The sequence below is a fragment of the Melanaphis sacchari genome, unplaced genomic scaffold (assembly GCF_002803265.2).
Source record: "Melanaphis sacchari strain LSU unplaced genomic scaffold, SCAv2.0 Contig4_pilon_pilon, whole genome shotgun sequence".
NCBI classification, from domain to species: domain Eukaryota; kingdom Metazoa; phylum Arthropoda; class Insecta; order Hemiptera; family Aphididae; genus Melanaphis; species Melanaphis sacchari.
The window spans coordinates 8785227-8812546 of record NW_020271335.1 but is presented as its reverse complement, the minus strand read 5'-3'; the positions used below and the strand labels follow the sequence as shown (position 1 = coordinate 8812546).

The 27320-nt window shown below is 28.7% G+C and overlaps 1 protein-coding gene and 1 long non-coding RNA gene across 2 annotated transcripts in view; both read right to left on the bottom strand.

The window, feature by feature from the left end:
- Positions 1 to 1991: 1991 nt before the first annotated feature.
- LOC112599217 (somatostatin receptor type 5-like) lies at positions 1992 to 19597 on the bottom strand. Its single transcript, XM_025346034.1, has 2 exons — positions 18872 to 19597; positions 1992 to 4030 (listed from the first exon to the last, which is right to left on the bottom strand). The coding sequence occupies exons 1-2, from the start codon at positions 19595 to 19597 to the stop codon at positions 3416 to 3418; spliced, it is 1341 nt and encodes a 446-aa protein (XP_025201819.1). The 3' UTR covers positions 1992 to 3415.
- A 71-nt stretch (positions 19598 to 19668) lies between these two features.
- The window catches only part of LOC112598689, a 177103-nt gene continuing 169451 nt past the window's right edge, over positions 19669 to 27320 (bottom strand). The window contains exon 3 of the long non-coding RNA XR_003114904.1: positions 19669 to 19777. This is a non-coding gene — a long non-coding RNA (uncharacterized LOC112598689). The remainder of the gene's footprint in view (positions 19778 to 27320) is intronic.

The following is a 27320-nucleotide window of genomic DNA, read 5'->3' as shown; positions in this document are numbered from 1 at the left end:
AAAGTGATGCTAATCGAGTACAGTAAAGTATTACAAAGAAATAAAGCCTATAGTTTTTTTCCACTTAATCATCTAAAGCTGTATTATATTTTGTAATAAATACATTTATTTTAAACTTTATTATGTACACATTAAATTCTTCTGATATGTTGAAAATTGTTAATTGTTAAAAGAACAAGTGTGTACATAGGAATTATAATTGTAAATACAAAATTATTATAATATATATTATAAACATGTAAATTGACACATTTAATTCTTAGTATTATGTAATATTATTAAATTATATTAAGTGCATATTATGTAACTTTATTTATACATGTTTTTTATTTTTATTTCACATAACTTTTAAAGATAATTTCTTAAAATTAAATGGATTAAGTTATGTAGCTATAGTAAATTGACATCATGTGTATATTTTAATTTCGTAGTAATAATCGTTATTATATTTTAATATTTATTTAGTTTATTTTTATAAACCAAACAACAATACCTTTCATGTTTTCTTTTTAATTATTTTTAATGAGTTATACAAGTCATAAATTAATAATACCATATCCTGCTTATGGCTTTACCAATTATGAACAACTCAACAAATGTAATATGGTATATACTAATATATTATATATAATGCAACTTATTTTGATTCAAAATCATTTCACAATTTAAAAAAATTGTTAATATTTTTAGAACATGAGTACATACTTAATAATTATGTATTCATTTTGAAAAGTAAGTTTTATTTTTGTATTTTAAATCAAAATAACGTAAGTATGACTTTCTTAACATTCTTATTTATTTATTTATTTTTAATTTTGCTTTTTTTTATACCTGTACATTTTAATGTATCTATTTAAAAGTAGTTTGTTTTTCATATTTTGTCGTTTACTTACTAGATAATTAAAGTACAAAAAAAAAAAAAAAACAAATGACTAGATAGTTCTATACACATATTATTTTTTAAATTAACTTATAAAATATATAACAAGAAAATGACTGTAAGTTCTTTCGGTTTCTTTGTACAGTTATTATTACACGTGGCGATCCATTAATACATTTTTGGCTTTTAGACGTCATAGGTAACAGTTAATTAAAAACGTAGATTCAGATGAGTTAGCATTTAAAATTTAAGAATTAAATTATTTCATACGGATTTAAAAATAGTCCAAGGTTGTTTTAATTTGTTACATCTTGATATTTTTAAACTAAATGCGTGATACGATTTTTAGTAAAACAATATTAAGATTGTGTGGGTGTTAGTAAATACTTTACTCGTGAGTGCAGTTCCATATAAAATAAACTAAATATAATAATTATTGAGATAGGTACTATTTTGATAGATCACGTTTTTTTAGAGAATTTATAACTAGAAATGCTGGTAGTTTTAGATTCCTCAATGGCTCAATGTATTCAAATCACATCGCCTTGATTTTAAAATAGTGAGTAAACATTGGTTTGTACCTACGTCGACATGAACTAACATTTATCGAAAATTCGCCCAATGAAAAGCCTTCGGGAATAATAATGACAATAACTACAACGTATATTTACATTAAATAGGTTAATCGTTATTTGGATAGATCATGCTAATGTTATGATTTATGAACTATCGTTTTAAATTGTCTGTCAATTTTATTTAACAAATTTTTAACGAGTGAAATAGGTAGCTACCTCTAATACATTTATACTTCAGTAAATTGCTATTTTCTAGATACTCCGAGCATTTATTGATATCTACAACATTGTTACCTACCGTAATGTTAATAAAAATGTCTACATTTTCCTTGGAAATAAAAAGCAAGTAATTCCCGATTTGCATTATCGCAGATAATTAATTTTATATATTGATTATCGAGGTAGGGTTTACTGTAATATCTTCCTATAGGCAGTTAGTATTTATCTGTCCTACCGGGTCTGAAGGTTTTTTTTTATATGGACGTCTAACGCTATTTTTTAGTAAAAATGCAGAATATCGCAATGTCTTTATTTAATAGTGAATTTATTATTATTATTCTAATTGTAGTACCTAAGTATAATTTTTATTTATTTCAATAAATTATAAGTATCAACTCTATAGTTATGTTTTAGAGATTGGATTTCGAAAAATAGTTAGACGTAGGTAGGTAAAAATTGTTTGATATTTGTACGCGGAAAATTAAGTCAATTAAATTTTTAAATTCATATCATAATTCAATAACTCAGTAGATATATTCACTAATCTGTTAAGCATAGAAAAAAAAATTAATGTACAACGTCCGTTATAAGTTATTGTGTTGGGGGCCAATTCATAAGCCAGACCATTTATTATAGCGTGTCTGTATAAACATAGGCACCATAAAAGATTGTGTAATAATAAAGGCAGCCATAGATAGGTAGGTAGGTAAGCGAAATAACGATAGAATACTCGATATTGAAAGTAATTGGTTATTTTTTTGTTTTTATTTCCGTTATTTTATTCGATTTTAGCAAACAATTTTTTCAATAGTTTTTCGTTTTCGATACACATGCACATTTCTACCTATTTATATAATAATATGTATTTAGAGATGGATTATACTATTAGGGCGTCGAACTGATACATGTATCGTGAAATCACTGTCTATTGGGCATTGGTTACGTCAAGTATGATGGGTATATACGTGCTCGATAACGTTCGAGAGAAATATAGTAGGCACTTGTAATATGGTTTGTATACAAGACACCTAAGATGCCCACAGCCGTGTAGGGTACCTATAAGTGCTTTTGTGGTCATCGCGTGTGCTGTATCGTAGTAAATTTGGCATCAGAATGATATTATAAAGAATTTCGAAATCGCAATCATCGAGAAACGGGCAAAAGGTAATACACAAATATTACGATGACGAGGAACAATAAAAAAGAAAGCACCGTTTCCACTAACATTTTTTAACACCGCAGCAATTATCTACAAGTATTATACAACTATTACAGTAGGTACATTAATATAAAGTAATGAAATAACAGTATCATAAGGGTACGTAACACGTGAGTTATGACTATTATTAGTTAAATATATTGTTATAATAATAATAATAATAATAATTATTATTACGCGTAAAGAATAAACATGATTTTTTACGTCGATTTCTAAGGGGCAGGCAGATATAATGTATATTATCATAATATTATTATGTTACAGCCGTTACAGGTACTTCTATATTATAATTGTGTCATCTAGCGCGTGTCTATTACTATTTAAATTTTTAATGATCATAATATTATCGCGTATGTATCGTACGAAAAGGAATAGGTCGTCACGTTTTAACATAAAAGGTATATATAGGTAGGTATTTTATATAATATTATAATGTTTAATATTATAGTAATAATAATAATAATAATGTAGTGCGTAGAAATTACGAGTAAAAAATAATAAATGTTACAGGCTGGCGGCCCTTTACAGCTGGGCGGGTTGCACGTTATTGTCGTTGCACGTGGAGCGGGACGTCATCGTCATGGTGAGCGCGGTGGACGTGTTCTCTTTGCTGACCAGTTCGGCGCGGCTGACCAGCGGCCCCGTCTCGCCGCAGCACCCGCCGTCGTCGTCCTTGCAGCAACCGCCCACGCCGCCGCCGCCGCCGCCACCGCCGCCACCGCCGCTGACCGCCTGGCACAGTATGGTGGTGGCCCTTCCGGTCCGGCCGCCGCCGCGCTCCGAACCGCCGCGGTTCCGGCGCGGGAACGTGCTGTTCTCCTGGTGCAGGCCCGCGTTCACGTCCTTGCCCGCGGCGCACGTGCACGCCTTGAGGAAGCTCTTCTTGAAGTTGTCGCTGAGGAACGCGTACAGGATCGGGTTCATGGCGCTGTTGCTGTAGCTCAGGCACCCGGCCAACAGGAATATCGTGATGACGATCTTGGACTGGCACTGTTTGGGCGGCGTGAATATCAGCGCCACCTGCGTGATCCAGTACGGCAGCCAGCACAGCACGTACACCGTGATCACCGTCAACACCAGCTTGGTCACCTTCCGGTGCGACTTCTTCTTCTCCTTCGACTTGTTCACCGGTCCCACCTGCGACCGTCACACGTGATTATTAGACAAGACAGGTATATATGTATAATACTATGTAATAGGCACGTGACGTGATATTAGACGATTTATTATATAGTTGTTGCAGGATACGTCTCATTACACGGCAGTTATACATAATAATGTATAATAATCGTAAAAAAATGTATTACTCATAATAGTACGGGTTAGAGATACTGCGGGGGAGAATGGTATCCCACAGAATCTTATTATATTAAGATGATCCGTGAAGATGGGGGGGGGGAGGCTTTACATTGCCTAACGTGCATGTAACACTGTAGATGCGACTTTGACCGACTAACTTTACCAAGTCGTCTGAGGTATTCTAAAAGCCCTCCTCTACAGTTTGCGACTATGATGTGTATATTATAAAGTGACACTGACTCCAGTTCGGATATAAATGAATATTTAGAGTTGCGTATGAGTTGATTTCCAGGTACCTGTTTAGTTGCACTGATACCGTTGAGTTGATTCCTGGGTCATTATATATTTTTTCAATATTTATTGAAATATTCAGCCTATTAGTGTAACCCAAGAAATATCACGAGGAGGTTGGCTAACAAGTTTTTCAAAAATTTTATTTTTTTTATATTTTTATTGATTAATTATTTATTGTATTGTATTATATTTATTATTTATTAAAACAATTTAGTAATTTGGTAAAAATGTATGACACATTGTTTTTAAAAATTGGTATCTAGTAATGAGATTATTAGTATACCACGACATCACTTCTCTTATAAAAAATGTTTTTTTAAGTTTTTCCTAGATTTCCTAGTCCCATCTGAATTTTATATTGATATACTGATGTACAACAATAGGAAATCAACTTGTACATACCTCTTAATAATCCGAGAATCAACTCACTTACACCAATATTTAGTTAGGTAAGTAATGTAATTTTGATAATGACCTAAATATATTAGGTATGCTATAATGGGTGTCGGGTTATGTGTTCGAAAATGATATGTTCGAATGAAATGTGTCGAATAAAAATGTTCGAAAAAGCATATGTTCGAATTAATTTTGTTCGAATAAATTTGTGTTCGAAAACTTTATAATGATTATATTGATATAGATATAGAGATATATATAGTATATTAATAGCCGTATATTCCGACTATTAGACCGGTAACTAATGATAGACGTTAGACGATAGACGTATATTATAACATTAATATGATATCTAATATAGAGCAATAACTTAAATCTACTTGTTATCGTAATATTTTTGTGTAACATACGAACTGTAATTCACCACTACTGCAGTATATTTCCGATTTTCAGACCGTTATAACGAAATAGTGAACGAATATGTCGATGTGTATTATAAATTAATATCTACTATACATAAGAAAATATGTTATTAGTGAATGAATATGAATTCATGTTTAATAAGAATAATTTTCGTAAACGTGATGTGAAAATGTGTACTATTGATCTGTGTCAAAATGTGGTGCTACATTTCGAACAATTATTAAAACAATGAACATATTAAAGACGAATCTTAATATTAATGAATCATTCACACGCACCAATCAATTCAAATGAATGTAAATACTAAAATAAAATAAAACTGCTGCATTGCAATCTCAAGATAATCCACAAATTTCAAGAACAAATAATTGAGTTCTTACTGTTGTATCTTTACAAATTAGTAAAGCATCAAAACAACTTATTAAAGACAGAAAAGGTAAATTAACCGAACCTTCTTGTAAGTTAAAATTATAACCCTCCTCCTGAATTAAGAAAACAATTTCTGGTCAAGATTTTTAATCAAGGAATTATAGAGAAAATAGAATCATTATTTACAACAGTTCAAATTGTTCATATTTAAGAGATCAGAATTTTGACTTGCAGACGGAACATATAAGTCTTGTCTAATTTATTTAATGGTGTATACAATTCATGGATCTATTAATAGAAAAAGATCAGATATGTTACCTTTAGTGTTTGCCCTTATGACAAATCAAACGGAAAATTCATATAAAGTAATGTTTACAGCACTAAAATAATTTTGCTATTGAACAATATTAATTTAAGGATAATACAGATCTTGAAATTATAACTGATTTTGAAATTGCTGCTATCAATACCATCAATGATGTTTTCATTTTCAATGCATTCTGCGTGTTTTCATTTTCTTAAAATATTTATCGTCACATACAAAGGAAGGATTAACGACAAGTATATTGACGATCAAACTTCAACTTACTTTGTCGACATTTACCAGCATTGGCTTTCCTTCCAGTTTCTAAAGTACGTATGCTGAAACAAAAAATGAATAACCAAATAATACATTTTGCATACTAGCTTAATAAAAATAAATATGTTTAGTTATTATTGATTCAGGTCAACGAAGTTGAAACAGCTAAACATGAATTTCAAATGATGAAAGGAACAAAATTATTACTATTTTGAAACAACGTATTTTACTGGTAGATCAGTGAGACTCGTGCGACAATCACAGTAAAACCTCCGTTATATCCACCAGAATTATGTCAGTAGCTCAACGAGTTGAATGTAATTTGCCGCGCACTACTAATATCACTGAATCATGTAGTCGTTTAAATAGGTAATATATTGATGTAGCATAAAATTGGATATTTTATAATTTATAATGAAATATTGCTCAGGTTGATATCGAAACATCCAGGTGCATATAAATTTATAATACTTCACAAAATTCAGAACGAGAACAACTTAATTGAACAATTTATTCAAGGCAGAATTGCAAAAGATCCTGAAGTATCCCGAAACAACATGAAAAGAATTAAAATCTTGTTTTAGATTTAAAGATGTGATAAAATAGCATTGAGTTTTAAGAGGCTGCATATAATTTAAACTTTTAACTTGACGATATATTACACATTTATACAAATATTTTTACTTTTAAATAATTTTATAATACCTATTTTTACTTTTAATATTTATATAAATTTTTTAACAATGAATTATACTATTTTCGAACAAAACTTATTCGAACAAAAATTAATTCGAACATATATTTTATCGAACACTTTTCATTCGAACACATTTAATTCGAACATAACATTTTCGAACACATAACCCCTCGTCGCTATAATGCTAATGTGTAGTTAGCGCCTGCTGCAGTAGCATTACATTTTTGAGTTCTCGATTGAAATACTCAACGGTCTTATGTAGTTCCATATTTGAACATATATATTATACATAATATAATAAATATTACAGAAAACATTTTCGATTAATTGATTTTCTTTTATTGGCGTTATAAAAGGTTGTTGTACTCACATGTAATGTTTCTGTCTTTCTTTTAAAAAACGTATAACATAACAAATCTACTTATCGACTTTTTATTACAATTTATTAAATTTATAGTTTATATTTACGTATTAGAGAAAATTTACATATTATTGAATTCGTAAAAGAGAATAGTGATCGAGAGAAAAGTTTGATTTTCTTTTTTTTATTTCATAATAATGAGTAATACTTATAATTGATTAAACTTACTTGAATAATTTTCAAATTTAAAATTCATATAACTAGTTTTAAAATAAAAATTTGAAAAAACACGCTCTGTTCAAGCACAGTTTATATTCTCTTCAATAAATTCGATACTATATAAATTTTTTCTACTATTAACCATAAAATAAACTTGTAGTATTAGCATTGATTATAGAATCTATTCTATAATCAATGGTATTAGTGTGTAAGACAGAGATAAAATAATATGAGGGCATGACGTATTTTTTTCTTTAAATCTTAGACAAATTTGCGGAGTCTAGTTTGGAAATATTGTTTTACCAAGGTTAGGCGATAATTATTCGTTGATTGTAATAGATTGATTATATTATATTATAAACCTATAGATAGGTGATGGGACTGTGCATAATTTGTACGTATATCTTAAAAAAAATACTCTTTTTAATCAATCTGAGTTAATTTTCTTTATAACATTTTTAATGTGTTTTATCATTACGTACCTACTTATTACATAATACATATAGGAATTTTGACGCGGAAGTCTTCATGCAAATATATTACTTACAGAGTAAGCGAATCTTAACACGCGTGATGGTGAATTTTTCGCGTTTTAGATTTGTAAATATGTAATATATAATTTATTTTAGAAACGATCTGGTCCCTGTGCTTGTGGTTTTTGGCATAAGTTTTTAATAAAACGTGGACACGTGGCGTCGGGTGACGGTGACGGCTGCGGTATACCGCACCCTTAAAACCGCTCTCGACAGCAGCTTACTTTGCTCCGGTATTCGAGCATAATACTTGTATGTAACGCGTTGTATAGCTACGATTTTCCTACGCATCCATGGTGCGGTGGCAAAGCGAAAAGCGATTTCTAAAGGACAAGGACGTAAAGTTTGCTTTTATACCGTTCGGTTCAGTATACTTGTGTGTACATTATTATGTTACAGTGTGTGTACGTGCGTGTGTGTGTGAGTACATATTGAATTTGCACTTTTGTAAATAATATTACTGTGTAAAGAGTGAGTTACCCTAAAAACGAGCTTTTAAACTATATATACTCATTATACGCATCATTCTCGTCTAAATACAAACAGGATGCGTCTATATACATACTTTTGTTATATATAATGAAGATGATATGTCGTTTTTACTCTGCAGATTGATGTGACAGAGAATAGAACGAGTATTTAGCATAACCTAATTTATAATATCCAAAAAATACAAAACGAATAATAATGTTAATAATTTGATAACCGAAGGTTTTTTTTTTTTGTATTGAGAAAGAAAATTTACAATCTATACTTATACAATAATTTCAATAAGCAAATTTGATATTTACATAGAATAATGATAACCGATGGTTAGATTAATTCAAAACGAGTTTAGGAGGCTCTAAGTATTATTTTATAATTGTGTTGATGTGTACTCGATTTAGAAACGTATCCTCGGTGTCACGTTCAGTGATATCCCATTTATATAAGATTAATATTTTATACATGACATTATGTTATATTTATATTTTTTTTATATAATGCTCAAGGGATATTTTATCGTTCACTTGGCCTGTTACTTAAGTAATTATACTAAATTGTACACAGCGGTACGAAAACTGCTGGTATAAGGGTCGCTGTAATTTTCATTCTGACTTCCGCCGTTATTATGTTGGTGGCAAAACGTATTATATGATATGCATACATAGTATAATTATATAGTCAATAATCCTATATGCTATAAATAATACACGTATTGCTTTGATATATCCTTTTACCCATAATACGCTTTGCGTAAGTTTATAATATCATATTCATCAGTTATCACAGTAGTTAGAATTTAACAATATACTATTTGTACTGTATCATTTAGTTTATATAAATTAAAGACGTATGTTTAACGAGATTTTTCTTTTAGAACGTTTAACGTCATGTCGATTTGTAAATTGTCATTTAGTTTCATAATCTATTAATGTTCTATTAATATTGTATAGTTATAGTTTAATCTCTACGTGAACTAATGTGTATCTGTATATTCCTTATAAAGTATAAAATATATTTTTAATAAATATACATGCAATTTGTAATCTATAAAATTATAAACATTAAGTAAACTTGCTGATTTGAACAAACAATAAAGTGAATGGCGTGAATAAAGATTTCAGAATAAAAAAGTGACATTACTTCAAAAAAAATCATGACAAGAATAATAGAAAAATATTTAAAAAATCAAATCTAATGTAATGCTTGATGACTGATGAAGAATAACTGAAGACTTTTATCAATTTGTTATCGAATACCTATAGCCTTAGCTGTAATATTTATATATTTTTTAAGATACAACGATATCTTATACAATAGTATTATAATTTAGTAGGAAGTTAAGATGAGTGTTATTGGGTAGTGGAACGTGGATGAAATAGTAAATAATATAAGTTCCCTACAACATTTAATAAATAACTTAACATTTCCAGTTCTGGCGAATCCAGGTTTTCTATAATAGACTGTTGAATGATCGTCATTGATTTAATTGATTAAAGGTTTTGAAAATGTGTTGAATGTATTTATTTTCGTATATTATATTATAGTATAAAATTAGACTATCAGTTGAAATAATTTTTACAAAAATCAAATTACACTCCTTGCGTGGAAATATATAATAGTTGTACCTAAGTTGTAATTTGTATTGTATGTAACAACAACGAGTATAAAGACTAGAAAACCGTAAAATAAAACAAAAAATATGTAACGCCAAGGTTGTTATAATTATAGATTAAATATTAAATTTACTTATAAAAAATTATATATTAACTAGCTGTAACTTGTGGTTTCACTTGTAAATCATTAATCAGTAATTTTATTTCGGCGAGTGATGTAAGTAAATTAGTAATTTTATTAAGTATTTTGGGTTTATGATAGTGTAAATATAAATAATGTAAGTGTATGTATAAATGTAAGCAGTGTATGTACCTACATAATATGTGTACACATATAATTAATATGGTGTGTCTATTCTCTGTATAGTAAATCTGTAGAAGTTTATGTTGATTATCCGATGAAAACAAAAAACTAATTTTATTCTATGATAAATTTTATCATAAAAGTAGGCAAAAACCTGGCATTATGGTCTATGAATTTACACTAAATTATGTAATCTGAAAGCAAGAATTATATTTTCCAAGTCTACTTGAAAAACACCTTAGTTCATTATATTCATTTAGAATTAGAGTTTGCAGGGGTTTTCTGACGTAACTAATAATGAAAGTGAGATTTTATTTCCAGAGCAACATACGTATATATTATAATTTATAACTGTTACTTCCTTCCATTTCAACGCATTATTATACTTACAGTTTTGATCTGTTATCTTTAAGATGATTAACGAGTCAAATAAATAGGTCATAATCAAATGTAGCATTATTAAAAGCCCACAGACTTATGTCCTACACGTAAAAGCACGATGTATTTCTGTTTGAATCTCACCAGAATTTAAATAACGCTTTTGATGTGACTTTTTAGCGTCTCAGCATGACTGTTGAATGTTCCTACGTCTCTCTATTACTAAAGGTCTTATAATATTTTGAATTTAAGGTCTGATTGTTCTGAGATTGCTCCGGGATTTCTTAAGTTGATGTATTTTTTGCAGCTATACTTCTGTTAAAGTTATATGCTAAATTAGACTTGCGTTTGCGAAGCATATTAATAATACATCTACCCAAATTCAAAAAAAAAAAAAAAAAATTAAAAGGTGAAAGGTTGTTATAGGTACTGTTAAAGAAGCATAGAAATAACTACACGCTAAAAAGGTATTAGGTCCAGTGATATTTCCAATAAATTTGTTGAGTGTATACTAAGCACAATTTTAACAATTTAAGTTAAAAAATATTGAATGTTCAGAAAAAGGTTTACTTTGTACTATATGACGTAATTTTCAAAATGATAATAATTTTGTGATAAAAATAAATTTTCTTTATTCAGTATAACTACGTTGTCATCATAATTATTAGATATGTATTTTTATAGTTATTATTATTTGGTATTGTCAGTTATTTTATAATATGTTATCTACAATTCTACTCAACGACGAACAATGAACGTCATTATAGTGTACAATTTTTGCCAGAGGGAAATAATTTTCATACCACAAAAATATATTTTATTCGGTTTTTAATAAAGACATGAATCGTTCATTACATAAACAGTAACTATTTTTTTTCGCAAATTTATAGAGACTTGAGAGTATATACACCTGTGGTCACTAAATGGGCTAAATAGGCATATGGGAGTACCATGGATCGTATCTTTGCGCCGATGTCATGTACACTGTTATAAATACGCCATGATTTTATGCTGATGGTATTAATGTTGACATGATTTTACGTCGATAAACGTATAAGCTGATAGGATTTTACTTTGATAGTTTCATTAACGATGCAAATAAATAGGATTAGGTTATGAATTAACAACTTAAATAATAATGAGTTTATTATTTCTACGATACGAGTAATATTTTTCTATTCTTAATAATCATTAACCTTTTGACTTTTCTATTTAATGTTTATAAATATATTTTGTGAACAAGCAATTGTTATTGTACATTATTATTTTTTTAAGTTAGTCATTTTATTTTAACTTTTTAACTCGTTACTGTGGAACCGCTAAAACAACTACTCAATTTACCAGAATATTTCTAAAATTAAAAAAAACAACTTTGCTTACTTTACTTATTAACGCTTATTTATAACAAACAGTGAAAAATATTCATATTTAAAATTTACACTAAAAACTAAAACTTTGTTATCATCTTATAATTTGAATTTTAAATGATGCAGAAATAAGTGTTCATTAATTATTGTGTTGAAGAGCATGAATATCAAGTTTCATGAAAAAATTATCATACGAATATTATTTACCATTCAAATTTTTCCATCCTTTTCCAAACAAATTTTTTTCTAAAAAAATCTTCTTTAATGAAGTATAAAATATTATTAATTTATCACTCTCTCCAAATTTCAAATTTTTATTCATTCAGTTGACTTTAATCAGTAATTAGTCAAAATATTCAAATTTTTAAACACTTTATTTTCTAATCCTTATATTATATTAAAGGGAAATCTTAGGGGTTGATCTAGTTTTGTAGATTAGCCGTGTGTTGTGTCTTAACAGTGATTAATAATTTTATTATAGTATTTTATTGGATACATAACAGACAGATTTAACTTTCTCAGAGGTTGAGAGGTCGCAGAGTTCCTTTTGAGTAATATTATATAGTATATAGTATGCATTTTGGAGAGTTAATGTGTTAACAGTTATACATTAAATTTAATATGTTTTTAAACGTAATAAATAAATACAATTTTTATATTCATATTTAATTTTTTTTACCTTTATTAATGAAAAACAATTTCGTTTTACGATAAGACACGATCCGTAGTTTGGCCTGGTATAAGATAAATATTTTAATTTATAATTTATAGGTTATAAGATATGGTTGTCAAATTAATCGAAACTTTGGTTACATCAATTTTTAGATGATAAAATGTGGTTAAGTGATTGAATCTTTTCATCACTAAATAATTGTTTATTTATGAATTATGAGTTATGATGTTAATGTCTACTCTCACATATTTGCTTATTATATTTAAATGGAACTGTTCAGGTTTATACAGTTAACAATTGTAATACGTTGAATGAATATTAATAAATAAATAAATAGTTTTATTAAAATATACACGTATGATATTACTAAAGTATCAACCTAATGATAAAAGGCAGAAAAATATTGTTCAAAATTAGTGAAACGAACTTTAATCCGAATTATCTCATTTATATTCACTCATTACGTTACATTGGTGATGGTAAAAGTGCAGTCTTAATCGTTACTTTGGATATTTTTGGAACCCCTTTTCGTCAGTTTTTTCAAAATAATATTCATTAATTAGGTTAAGATGTTAAGAATAATATGTTTATACAAAATATTTACTAAAATTAACTATACTACATAAATTAAATATTAATCAATATACCTACAAATGTCAAATAATTATACAGCATAATTTCTGGAACATGAGGTGTTTGTAACTACGCACAACAGGTTTCATATACTACCGTGCAAATATATTTTGTATTAATATAGTTATTATAACTATTATTGGTATTTAAAAAATATCAATAGTTAAATACTATTATGTGAGTGAGATATATTTTACATCTCATTATGAAATAACAATATGGCTGTAAGCAATATTGGTTATGGAATATGAACATAAATTAATGTAGATCGTAAATTATGTATAATTATTATTATTAAAAAATTTAATTTTTTGTTTATAAATCATAAACGGATTATAATGATTATTTTTTGTTACCGTTTAGTTTAAAAAATTTGAATATTAAACTGAAAACGTCAAAACTTTTTTTGTTAGAAGATTTATTTTTTATTAAGAGATGGCGTGTATATAAATACATAATATATATATATATATATTAAATATTATTATAATATTATAAAACATTAGGTAAAAAATATGTTTTTCTCTTCGCTATTTTTATAAATTACGATTATTCACTATTAGGGATTATTATTCCATAAAATTGAGAATTAGAAAAATTATACATATTTATATAATAAAATTTAAATTTGGGTATTGATCGAGTATCGAGTACCTATATCGAGTACATACTGTATGAAGAACTCAGATAGGTACTGCAAGTGATATTGAGAAAATGTATGAGATTAGGTGGAGTATTTTTGTACTTAATTATAAAGTAATTTCGGATTTGTGTGTCGATCATATTAGTATGTATCCTAGCACATGCGTATACATCAGTTACATAGCAACATACGAGGTACATAATAGATAGCAGGTACTTACTACTTATATACTAAAACCGTAAATATTTCTCGCATTACATATTATTTTGTTTCATTTGCGCCGACAAGCAAAACTTTAACATAATTATCTGGTTGACGCTTTTATAGTCGAAAGAGTAGACAGCCTGACTAGATTTTATACTCACTAAAATAATTCTAAACATATATACTGTTTGTGAAAAAAACCCTTTTATAATCAACTCTGACCATATGTTTATTTTCTAGCGCTTTAAAGACGTTTAATGCTAGGTATGTAATATGTTTAATCCTACTGTAACATTTCGCTTAAAATTAATTCTAAGATTGGGGTTGGATTCAGTTTTCGCTTTAAATTATTTTTTGTTAATTTGAAATATTTTATGAAAGAAAATAATTTGTATGTATGTAGATACTATTACGCATCATGGGTTTTGCATTACGTGTATTGTTTATATATTGTCAATGGTATATTTTAATTTTAAATATTATCTTCTTTATTTATTTTAAACTAAAATATCCAAGAAGTTTATTCATTTATATTTATAGTATTTATTTTTAATTCTAAATATTTTATTCAATGATAAATAAGGATCAATTTCCAAACTCAACAACCAACTACCTAACCATTTTTTATCAGTTTATAAATAAAGTAAGATATTTTTATTTTTAAGTTAAATTTGAATTATGATGTTTGAAGAAGACTGATATTAATAAGTATCTAATTTAATTATATTACTATAATTGATTGAAAAACAATTTTAAATAAAAATTCATATATATAATTACCTGCATGTAAATTCTATGAAATTAAATGTTATTTTATAAAGCATTAGTCAATCAGAGTGCTTTGTAAAATCGGTTTATAAAACTACTAATTCTAATGATATTGTATTTGATAAAATATTTATATTGATTATAAGGATAAATGGCTGAAAATACATTTAGTTGATTATCGGTCATAATATCATATCATAATATTATATAGTGGTTGGATTTATAACCACCAAACCACCGTCTAATTTTAATACATTTTTCATGAATTTAATTTTAGAATACAAGAGCGTAGGTTATAAGTTTTATTTAAAAATAAAAATAAATATTTTTGTTAAAATTGTATAAATACTCAAAATTACTTTTGAAACATATTTTTGAAATTATTTGAGTAACTTAAAAATTCAATATACTTGATTGGATACTCGGCAACATCGGTCGGACATAGAAACGTGCAAATACTCGTAAGAGTTGGTCTTCTGAAGACAAGTAATAACTGTTTGGTTTTTTTGCCATTTATATTTTAATTTATAATGTGAGTTTAGCAAATGGCGAATTTCCATATCTTTTAATTAAACATTTATTAAATGCACTAAAAGAAACAAAAGACTATACACAAGTTGATGAAAACATTTAAAAGTCGACTGAATCATGAACGATATTAATGTAAATTTTTGTACCCTTGTATATTTATAAATTTTAATCATATTAAACAATTTATTCGATTATTGAATAGTTGAAAATATTTCAAAACGATCTAGTTTCTAATAATTTAGTATTTGTAACGTGTTGGCATGCAGTAAGTAGTAGGTATACAGCATGTTTGTATATAATTCACCTATAGTAGATACCTACCTAGTGTGTAATATTATATTTTCAGTAAGACGTACGACATATATATATTATATATTATATATTATATAATATATATAGTTATTGCATAATATTACTTGAGGTTTTTATTTGTTTTGTACTGTTATTTGATACGTAACAATGAATTATTTCAAATAACCCATAGTAATAATATATAACACGAAATAGGGAAATAATTTTTACTTGGTTTGAAATTGTATAGATTTCACACGGGCGGCCGCGCGGGCACATATGAAGTGACTACCTCTATCGGCAGTATAATATTATAATGGCCATCAGAAATTTTATGTTTTCGACACGCGAAGAATGAAAAACAGCTACCGAGTATGAGCTAATGCAGTTTATGAAACTGCTAACGATATATTTTATGCTTCTGGTGCTTCGTGTAATAGTTCGTTTTTATTACGATAGGTGACATCTGAATGTCCTGTCGCAACGCGCACGGCAATTCTGTTGGGTTATAACTTTTATCGGACGTGGCGGTGATTTGATTTATATTTTGCACACTACTTTATTTGCGTAAGTGTACGTTTTAATATCTATCGGTGAATCACAATATAAATAGGTTATAATTTATGCATTTGAGTAGAACGCGACAAGCGTAATGTGTGCTGTGTTCGGCACGTATAACTTGTAATTTTTTTTAAACCGTTTCACCGTGTAATGTTTGAGTGTTGAATTACAGCATACACACGTCACACGTACAGCCAATATAATAAACATATGGTGAAATATTATATTATACTGCATAACAGGTACAAACTAACAAGCTCTGTCGCAATGGCGGGTGCAACACACTAACGCGTTCAATAAAAACCGATGTTTTTATTTGCATATTTTATGGATTTTGAGCGGAGTGAGAAACGCGTATACCTATTGCAACTCTACAGTAACAGTATTCAGTAGTATTGGGTTTTTTTTTCTCGTGTTAAAAAGTTTTCGTCAACTGTTGACGTGTCAAGAAATAATGCAAGCAGAAATCACAGTTTTAAAGAAAAATCTAAAAGCGAAGTTTTTTTAAACGCATTAATTTATCATCTACACCATATAGTTGCATACTTATACTGCAGTGATGAGGGGAGCGAACTAAAACCAGTGCCATTGTTCCTTTAGCGTTTTTTTTTTTTTTTTGTGAAACAATTGGTGAATTTGATATCATCTGAAGTACAATTTATTGTATGTAGAGCGGCATCTAATGAAACTTTTGACTTTCCGAAAAAGCGTTAATCTTTGATGAAACATATGCAAAAGTTATGAAATTACTTACTAATAATAACATACTCTATTCCCTTGTTATGAACAACTTTTCATTAGTCATTACATCATATCACTACTTTGGAAAAAATATTTATGGTTTATATTAGGTATATACCATATTATTATATGTACATTATACTATCGTTATCGCTATAATACTCGTATGTTATTATTAAGTTAAATACAATAACACTGAAATACCTACATCAAAAACTGACGGATCGCAATTTCGTTTATTTTATCGAAATTATAATTTATTTTTCTCGTCTGAAATATTGGGTATAATGCGCACGTCAATTCTTACTTAAGGCGGCTGCAGAATGCAGGTGTAATAATTCGTGTGAACGTGCAGTGGTTATGTCATACTGTCATATTATTATTATTATTACAATTACGAGAAATCATAACAAAATTGCAATAACTTATACGAAAATCTTATATTTTTGGCAATGGTAAAGAATTAAGTGCTTATAGTTAATCCGCAAATACGCGCGCACGACATTTCTCGTGATCTTATTGTTATTGTACCTACGTTTGCGAAATTTCGTAAATATTAAATTAGAATGTTTTCAACGTAAACGCACGTAGTGGTTTTGACACAATTATTATATCGTTGTACGTGTGTATCCGCCGACGAAATTACTATGCACGTTTAACGACTGCGGAAAGTTGTATGCAAAATAATATACTCTATTCGCGGCGGCGGGGCGTGAAAATTTATCTTGCGAGAAACGTACGTCACTACTGCGACATCACGTTATAATCGCGAGCCTACTGGCCTGCAGTTATACATCCGACAATACTCTGTACGGTACTCTATATTTGGATAAAAACGAGTCTTATATTTTATGACACAATCATTAATACATCATAAATGCGTGTTGTAAAATCATGTAATATCAATATGAGTATATGGTTAAATCGTGGTTAGCCACACGAGTGTGTGTGATTGGTACTGTATGCTCAGGCGACTTTTAAAATTACATTTATAAACTATAGACCGATAAAAAAAATTGAAAAAAGTCCTGCAGTTATTATAAACGACCACATTATAACATTTGCGTGCACATACACTGCACTATATGTATCTAACGTGAATTATTTCATAACTGAAATTAAATTTAAACACTGAAATTCATTAAGAACGAAATAAAATCTTGGTAAATTATAACGATAAAAAATGGTAAAAACATAATTTGTTTTCGAAATTGTCGTTTTTAACGGCTTAAAATCGTGCAAAATAAAATTCTTTCCATAAAACGTTAATAGTTTTCGAAAAAATATGAAGTACAAGTCGACAAAAGAATCACCCAGCCGATCCATACGTATAATACCATATCTCATAATTTAACGCCCGGATATTCGACAAGACCTCTCTCGCCAGAGTTTTTTATTGGAACATTTTTTATTTTGATCTCATAACTCGCGGTCTACGACACGCGTAGCACACACCGTTTGGGAGGGGGGGCGGGTACACCTGTAAACGCTGCGCTTTTCGCAGTTCGGTCGATACGTCCGTAGGCACGCAACGAAGTATGTATTACCGTTTAAAGATAGGCACACTTGTTAAATGCAAATACAAAATAAACCGTTTATGCAATGTATACGGACCGTTTGCAGCTTCCTTATGACCAGTATGTAGAAGACGAATATGAGCATGAGCGGAATGGCGAACCCGAGCACGAACGAGTAGAGCGTGAACGCGGTCTGCCCGCTGAAAAGGTCGTTCTCCGGCCATATGATGTTGCAGCTCTTGACGTTGCCCTTGTCCATCGTGTTGGCGTACATGATGACCGGTATCATGAGTATGATGCTGAACGTCCACGCGGTCACCGACACGATCTTGGACACGTACGCGGTGCGCACCTTGGACGACGATATCGGGTGGCATATGGCTATGTACCGGTCGGCGCTCATGATCATCAGGAATATGCTGCTGGTGAACTGGTTGACGCTGGTGGTGGTCATGTACACCTTGCACATGACGTTGCCGAACGGCCAGAACTCCATGGACATGGTGACGATCAGGAACGGTATGCCGATCAGGAAACACTCGTCGGCGATGGCCAGGTTGACGATGTACATGTTGGTCACCGTCTGCATCTTGGAGAACCGGATCACCACGTATATGACCAGCGTGTTGCCCACCAGACCGATCACGCACACGATCACGTACAGGATTTTGGATATCAGGTACAGCGACGACTCGTGCCCGGACATGTCGTCGCAGTACAGCGCGTCCCTGTCGCCGCCGGTGCCGTTGCCGTACGGGCCCGCGTCGGTGCCGTTGTACGCCGACTGCGGTTCCGTCAGCGGCCAGCTGGTCGTCAGCGGCATGACGTTTGAGTACCCTGCCATCGGGGCCGCAGCACGTTTTCAGTCGGTTAACCGCAGTTGAGTCAGCGCGAGCGTCGTGTCCGGCGCGTTAGTGTGTCCGCAGCCGCCGCCAACTTCGTTGTCAGCTCAGCAGTAGTCGTACACGGTCGCCGTTACATTGTCGTCGCCGTTGTCGTTTTCCTGCGTGAAACAGAGCAAAACAAAATGAAAATCGTTATTGACTGAACGGAGTCACCAAAACTCTATCTCGAGCGACCCGTTTTGCGCGCGTTTATGGGCGGTGGATGAATGGGTTGAGAATGAGGCGGGTTGGAATTTTGGAAGGCGAAACCGCGATCGCGACGAAATTCGAACACCGTGCGCGTTGTTTAAATCGTCTTTTCAACCTGGGGGGTCCGACTCCCTTAGAGGTCGGCGACGTTTATGTAATGTGTATGTACGCGTCTATAAAATATGTGTTTAGGGGTCGCTAAAAAATTGAACATTCATTTGGAAGATGGCCACGGTAAAAAGGTCGAGAAACACTGGTTTAAACGATAGGTAATAATATCGTTGTACCAACGTTTTAATTTTTCTCATAAAAATAAATAACCAATCATATTTTATATTGTCGTGCGTTGCGTCGTCGTTACGATCGTTTTAACGAAAACTGTGAAAACCAATAATCACATATACATCCGAAACATACCTATTAAAATAATTATATATTATATTTTACACAATGATTTACATAATTATGTGAATTTTTTAATTATTAATTATTATACACATTGAACGTATGATTTTGCAAGGACTTGGCTTAAATGCCAATGTTTTGAGAGGGGGGGGGGGGTGATTAAAACGTCTATTGAATGGAATCGGTCTCTCCACTCCAGCTGCATTGCCTCTCCAGTTACGCTGATTGTGATACCCAGAAATGTTTATTATGTATTATGCAAATATTGGTTTTGAACGGCATGTTCGTCGTAGTCGTCATTATAAAAAAACTATTTTAAACGTTTCAGAAAGTCATTTAGGGATTGCCTATTTACAGCGTGTATTGCCTCGACGTCGAGATTTTTCAATTAAAACATTTTGAAAATAATTCTTAATAATTTTTTTAATATGTAAGGTATCGAGAAAATGAATCACTAAATGAAAAAAAACGAATAGTGCTATAAAAAGCGTGTAATTTATCATGCAAAAAATTAAACCCTTTCAACTTTTTAAAGATTGTTTACTATTTTTCTTTGATTATTTTATATGTAAATATATAATATTTACATCTTCAATTCCTCATTCGCCTAATAATACTCGTGAAATCGTGAATAAATCGGTCATTACATCTTATTACATTATAACAGAGATGGTCAAAATAAACATTAGCAAAGCGATTGATTATGATACTATTGGGTAGTTGATATAGTGATCTGCAGACTGACTCTATTTACTTCTGTGGTATTAAACATAATGGTTTTAAGATATTTGATTGAGCTCGGTAATAACGATTAGTAATAGTAATGATGGTGTATTTGTAATAATTATCAAATAAACCGAGTTATTGTATATAATTTTTCCGTTTTGATAATTATTATAATACTTATGTTTAGTATTAGTGTATTAACGTTAAATATCTTGCGCATAAACCAATTTATGTGTGTGTAATTATTTATGTGTATAAATATTATAACATACGAATTTTTAAAGTGATCAAGAGAATGATAATAATTATGAATGTTTAATCGCTGAATTTGTGATATAAATGATATAATTATATGATGAACACCGTAAATAACATACTATAAACCGCGTATCATGATTTTTGTAATAATTCAAAAATATCATTAGTTCTAGTGTATTGTGAATAACAGTTTTTATTTCTTACTTAATTATTTGAGATCACTATTTTAAACGCGTACTGTGTATTTATTACGCTTGAGTTTTAGGTTTAGTAAGCTTAGATTAGTGGCGTGTGATCGTTTTAAATAGGAATTTGTTATTATATTACTTATATTCGATTACGTATAATTTATAACCATCGTACCTAATCACCGCGTCATCAGCAATGACTGGTCAATGAATCGGTCGGTCATATTATACAGGAATTTTATTGGGTTTTTACTTTTTTTTTTGTAAACAATAAACAATAATAAATTTTTTTTTATACAAAAGCATTATGTATATATACCTTTTAAAAGTGTTCACTCTTATCGATAATATAGGACAGTTTAAGATCGCCTCGCCATGTCATGGTCATGCTTATGGAACAGAAACTTTTTTTAAGTTTTGTTACCATTTAAAACTAACGACTATTGCGCTTGGTAGTGTTAGAGCTAAAACTCTCCACAATCTGTTAACGGGAAATTAATTTTAACTTAAATATTACCCGTGGATTTAAAAGTTAACACATGTATGTTTAGCGATGACATTTTATTTCTCGAATGCTATTTCGCAAATCGCCGTATTATTGTATAATTACAATGCATACAATATAAACCAATTGCAACAATTTAGTATTCAAATGATATAATATTAATGATAGTTATTATTCTCATTATTTAGTACTCTTATTATGTATCTTATATATTTGAAAAAAAAAAAAACAATGCAATAATATTGTTCCTTTCGAAAGTTTACACATCAAATAGCTATACTAACCATTAAGATTGTTAGATCCACTATGTAGAATACTATATATATTCCATCGTGGATATATTTTACAAAAATAATATTTTTACGAGTATTTTGCAGCTGTGGTTTTAATCGTGCGTCCATCATACAAACATTTATGATATATCTGTATAAATTCTCTATCGAATAGTATTATTAATTTTAAGACCGTTTTCACTACGAAAGTAATTGTAAGTTGATTTATTTAGTATAAATTATAAATTAAACTTCGATTACTTGTATACGTCTGCTACGGTATACGTGCCAAATAAATATAGTTACAATTTAACTTTATGTTGGAAATTCGACCCACATATATTACAATAAGTAATAACGTTTTAATTATAACTCCGTATGTGGTATGAGTTTATACATTAAAAATTGAAGTGCACAATGGTAATTAATTTTATGCTATGTTATTGAAATATTAAATAAAAAATACTGCATTAAGAATAAGCTTATAAGATACACGTTGATCACAGAGAAAATATTATAATGTAGCAGTTATGTAATAATACATGGATCCATAACAATCTTAAGCCGTGCTCAAACTTATTAAGAATTTTATGTAAATAAAATTCGATTATACTGATAATAAATTTTCTAGTTTATGACATTTTGGTATGATTTATTTTCTAAATGGCTACTCCACATCTCCTTTTTAAATCACGATGTCTAATTGCGTCACTAAAGTGTTGGGTAATTGCAATCATAATACATACACTTCACATAGCCCGCAAAATGTATTACTTTCCAATTTTGAAGTAGTTCCGTATTATATTATGTGACAAAAATTGATTGGATTTTTTTATATTATCTAGATTTTATATTCTAGAATATGATGATTTGACGATCAAAATAACCAGCAGTTGTTTTATTCAAATCAAATCGTATAAATGGTAAAAAAAAATTTACAAATTTTCATTAGTTTAAAAAAGACATAAAAATGTGATGGAAATACATATAATATATGAACTATGAATTATACGGTAAGCCAAATGTTCGTTTTAATGTTTTGGGCCTAATATTATGTATAAAAGAAAACATGAATTAAAATTAATGCTAACATCAATTATAAACGTTTAAAGATAATACATAAAAATAGTTCTGCAAGAAGACCTTTGTTTATGGCAGAAGAATAATACTAAATAAGAAAAATTTTACACAAACACCTTTTTAGGATCTTGACAACTTTATAGATATTCTGTTTTACCATAAAATATCTGTCAAACAAGCATGCTTACATAAAAGTTTTACTTTATTTAAAATTTTTGATTACGATATGTGGTGCTCACTTTTAATGGAAACAAAGTTACATTGTATAATGTATACAAATTAAAAATCGTAATTAAAGGCATTGTTTTAATATTTTAACATAATATTTTAAGGTTAACGAAATCACGTCTAACAAAACATCAGAATATCTTAATTTTATGTTTTACATTGTTTTTCTATCCTATTTAGTATATAACTATGTAGATGCAAACATCTAATTTGTGGTATTAAAATGTTGACAATAAAATCGAATTTGAGAGCAAAATACAATCTGTGTGAGCTTTTCTCATTATATAGGTTTACATTTTATATGAACTTTCTTGAATCGAAAATGTGACTTTGATTATATTAAATATTGTCATTTTTATTGTTATTTTATTGAACAATACAACTTAATGAGATTCTTTATACGGTTTAATATAGTTTTTGATTGGACCTTTGCGTTCTAAGCATTTTGATTAATTAACGCATATATTTTATGTTTTTATGGCCAAGGTTAGGTTAGGAGAATTAATTTTAAATTTGAATACAGGTTTTTTTTACTGATTAACTCATATTGTTAAATAACTTAAAATGCATGTCACTGCGAGTTGTTTGATAAATAAAAATATTTAAATGTATCAGAAAATAATAGTTCAAAAGAAACTTACGCCAAAAATAATTATTATTATGATAGTATATTTTAGAAGGATTTAAAATCTATAGTAATGCATTAAAATCATAATGAAAAAGAGAAGTAGGACATAATTTTATATTTGTACACGTTTGTTATACATATTTTAATGAATATTTTAAACTTTAAGTCATATATACCAGTAGTCAGTAAGTATTTATCAATAAAAGGTTTAATTCGTAAAAATAAAAACAATACAATTGGAATTAAAGGTTGCTTGTGAAATTTAATACTTAAATTTAGTATAGGTAGATACCTAATACATATTTTATATTCCCTCACTTTATACTCGTATTAAACTTTAAATTAATTGGATTTTTTTTTTGTTATGTAAATAGTAAATTAATTAAATAATAGTGCCTACATGCCAACGGTTTAAGTATAAAGTTCATATTGTTTTGTAGAGTTTAAAAATTTTACTCAATCGATGCCCTCGGGACATGAATACACTCCGGGTTGATTGCGGACTAATCAAAATACAATAAACTTAATTTAGTTTCATTAACTATGTTTGTGTTTTAGATCAAGGTCGTGGATGAAATTTGATATAATCTATTAACATTTTTGATTTTCAAGTATTTAAAAGTATAGTATCTATGAAATTGTCGAATTTATATCGACATTTTTAGAAAGAGATATAACCTATATCCAACCTATAAAAATTCTGCAAGCAACATTTTCACAAACCGAGCCTGTAAATCGCAGAAGAAATGAATATATACGATTTTTATTTCATAAATAAAACATATATATATGTGGATTATATAAAATGTGCTGGTCAAATGTGGTTAGAGTATGAGTGCATTACGAGGGAGGAGAGAAGTGCATTGAAAATGTATTATACTATATTATAATAATATAAAAAAACTGGAGACAGAATACTGTTATTGCTTTTTATTTGAAGTTCTGGATAATTTATTGTGATGTTTGAATGGTTGATATTGTTAGTTTGAAATGTTTACGGAAATAAAATACATCAAGTTTTGTTGCCGATAATAGTATTATCTAACGGTATAATGTTCACAAAAAATACGCTGTATCCGAATAAATGGCCATAAATTGTTTTCTCGTTTTTATTAGACCGTTTCTTTCGCGTAAACGAAACGCTTAATTAAACCTCGATATTTGGTAGTTTATATATATATATATATTATATAAATAAATGTCTGTGTAGTATGTTCGCATTTGGAAAACACATTCACATTGATAATAATATTATAATCGGTTTGATAATTTTTTTGATTGAATTTAATATTTAATAATAATAACTATTAATGTCTTTTATATGCGTTTCCTAATATATCAGTTTTCATCAATTTTATTAAATAATATGTAATGCTATCATTTCAATTAAATTTAAAGTAATGATAGTGAACTGTCAGTGAATTGGAGTAATAATATACTGAAAATTTTGTTAGTTATTGTACAGTAGAAATTAAAGTATGACAAATAAATAATTATGTATAGATGAATATTACCATTCACCCAAAAATTTGAATGATTTTTAAGGTCATCATATTTTTACATTAATGACTTGGTATAAAATATGGTATTTTATAAAACGATTTTAAATTTAGTTGGTTTCTTATATTGTAGAAAAATTAATAAGTGTATTAGAAATTAAAATAATGATAAGTTTGGGAACTGGGAAAATTTTTCAATATGTATACTATACTTAATTATGTTTAGATTTTCTAAAAATAAAATTTTAGGTAGTTTTTATATTATTTATTTAGCACACATTATTCTCTGTTTTAAATTTATATGTTAAATGTTAAATTTTATGATAGAAGTTAGTGGTTAGAGTTTAGAATCGTTGTGATTTGCAAACCTACCTATAAACTTGGTGATTAATATTTTATATCAATTATAATGTGAAGATTTTTTGAGTTTATCCGATAAATAAATTATAACAAATATAATATGCATGTGTGTATACTTTTTAATGCTTTCGTACGATAATTATTTTTTTCATGTTATTCCATCAGTATTGGTTAGTAATATTGGACTTACCTATTCAATCAAAGCAAATTTTATTTGTTGTATACACTTAAATACATTTAAATTAATAAAACTTATTCAAAACGGTTTCCTTTTGTTTTGTTCGAAATAAGTACTTATCAACGTCAAAATTTATTATTGTTTATTTGACATTTCTTATTTTTAATTATACAAGATATTAAGAAAACTGAAAGAATAATTGAAGAGCTCAGTAGTGACATTTAGAGTGGCAGTTAAATTGATTAATTTATATTATTCTTTTTTATGTACGAGTTCGTCCTTTTACCAATTACGAAGAATAAAGCTGTCTATAGATGTGATAAAGAGGATGAATTTTACTTAAGGAGTATATAAAACACCGAAATAGGAACTTGGCCAACTGCAAAAAATATAGGTTCTAATTAGATATCTCGGTAAAAAAATAAAATGCATAAGCAAGTGAGTAAAAATTTTAATAACTTAATTTATAGACATTTATAGCTCAGTAGCTGTATCAAAAAAAAAAAATAAAAATAAATATTAATTTCATACGTTACTAAAAATATAAACTAACAATTTCAAAAGTGTTTGATAGATTATATATACGTGCAAAACAGAAATTTTTTTTAAGCATTGAATTATGAAATAATTAGTATCTAAATAGTTACTATAATATATACAATCAGCGACAATATAAACTATAATCTATATTTAATTTATAAATTCGTTATATGTCCATCTTTGAATTGCTTCACAATAAATATGTATTTGTCATTAGGCATACTTATATATTGCAGGCACTAAGGTTAGGTTAGAGTATTAGAATATAAATTTTATAGAAAATAATTAAGGTGCTTTAATAAACTATGAATAGATGATAATATAAATATAAAAATTATCATATATATAGTGTATACAGTTTAAAACATGCTTCAGAAATTATAATTTTCTTAATTTAAATTACTCAAACGTCATTAAAATTGAATTGATTACTATTTTTTAACGTGATAAAAATATTTTAATTTATAAGTATCCATTCATAAAATATATTAATATCTTTGATACAAAATTTGATTAAAATTAAAATATTACGGGATATGAAATGCAGTGAAGTTTTAATAACTTATCTCATTGAGGAATTTAAAA

Excerpts from the sequence above, each read along its gene's own strand:
- LOC112599217 (XM_025346034.1), bottom strand. The coding sequence starts at position 19,597 with ATGCCGCTGACGACCAGCTGGCCGCTGACGGAACCGCAGTCGGCGTAC. Across the intron at positions 4,031-18,871 it reads TCATAAGGAAGCTGCAAACG|GTGGGACCGGTGAACAAGTC; the intron begins GTCCGTATACAT and ends TGACGGTCGCAG.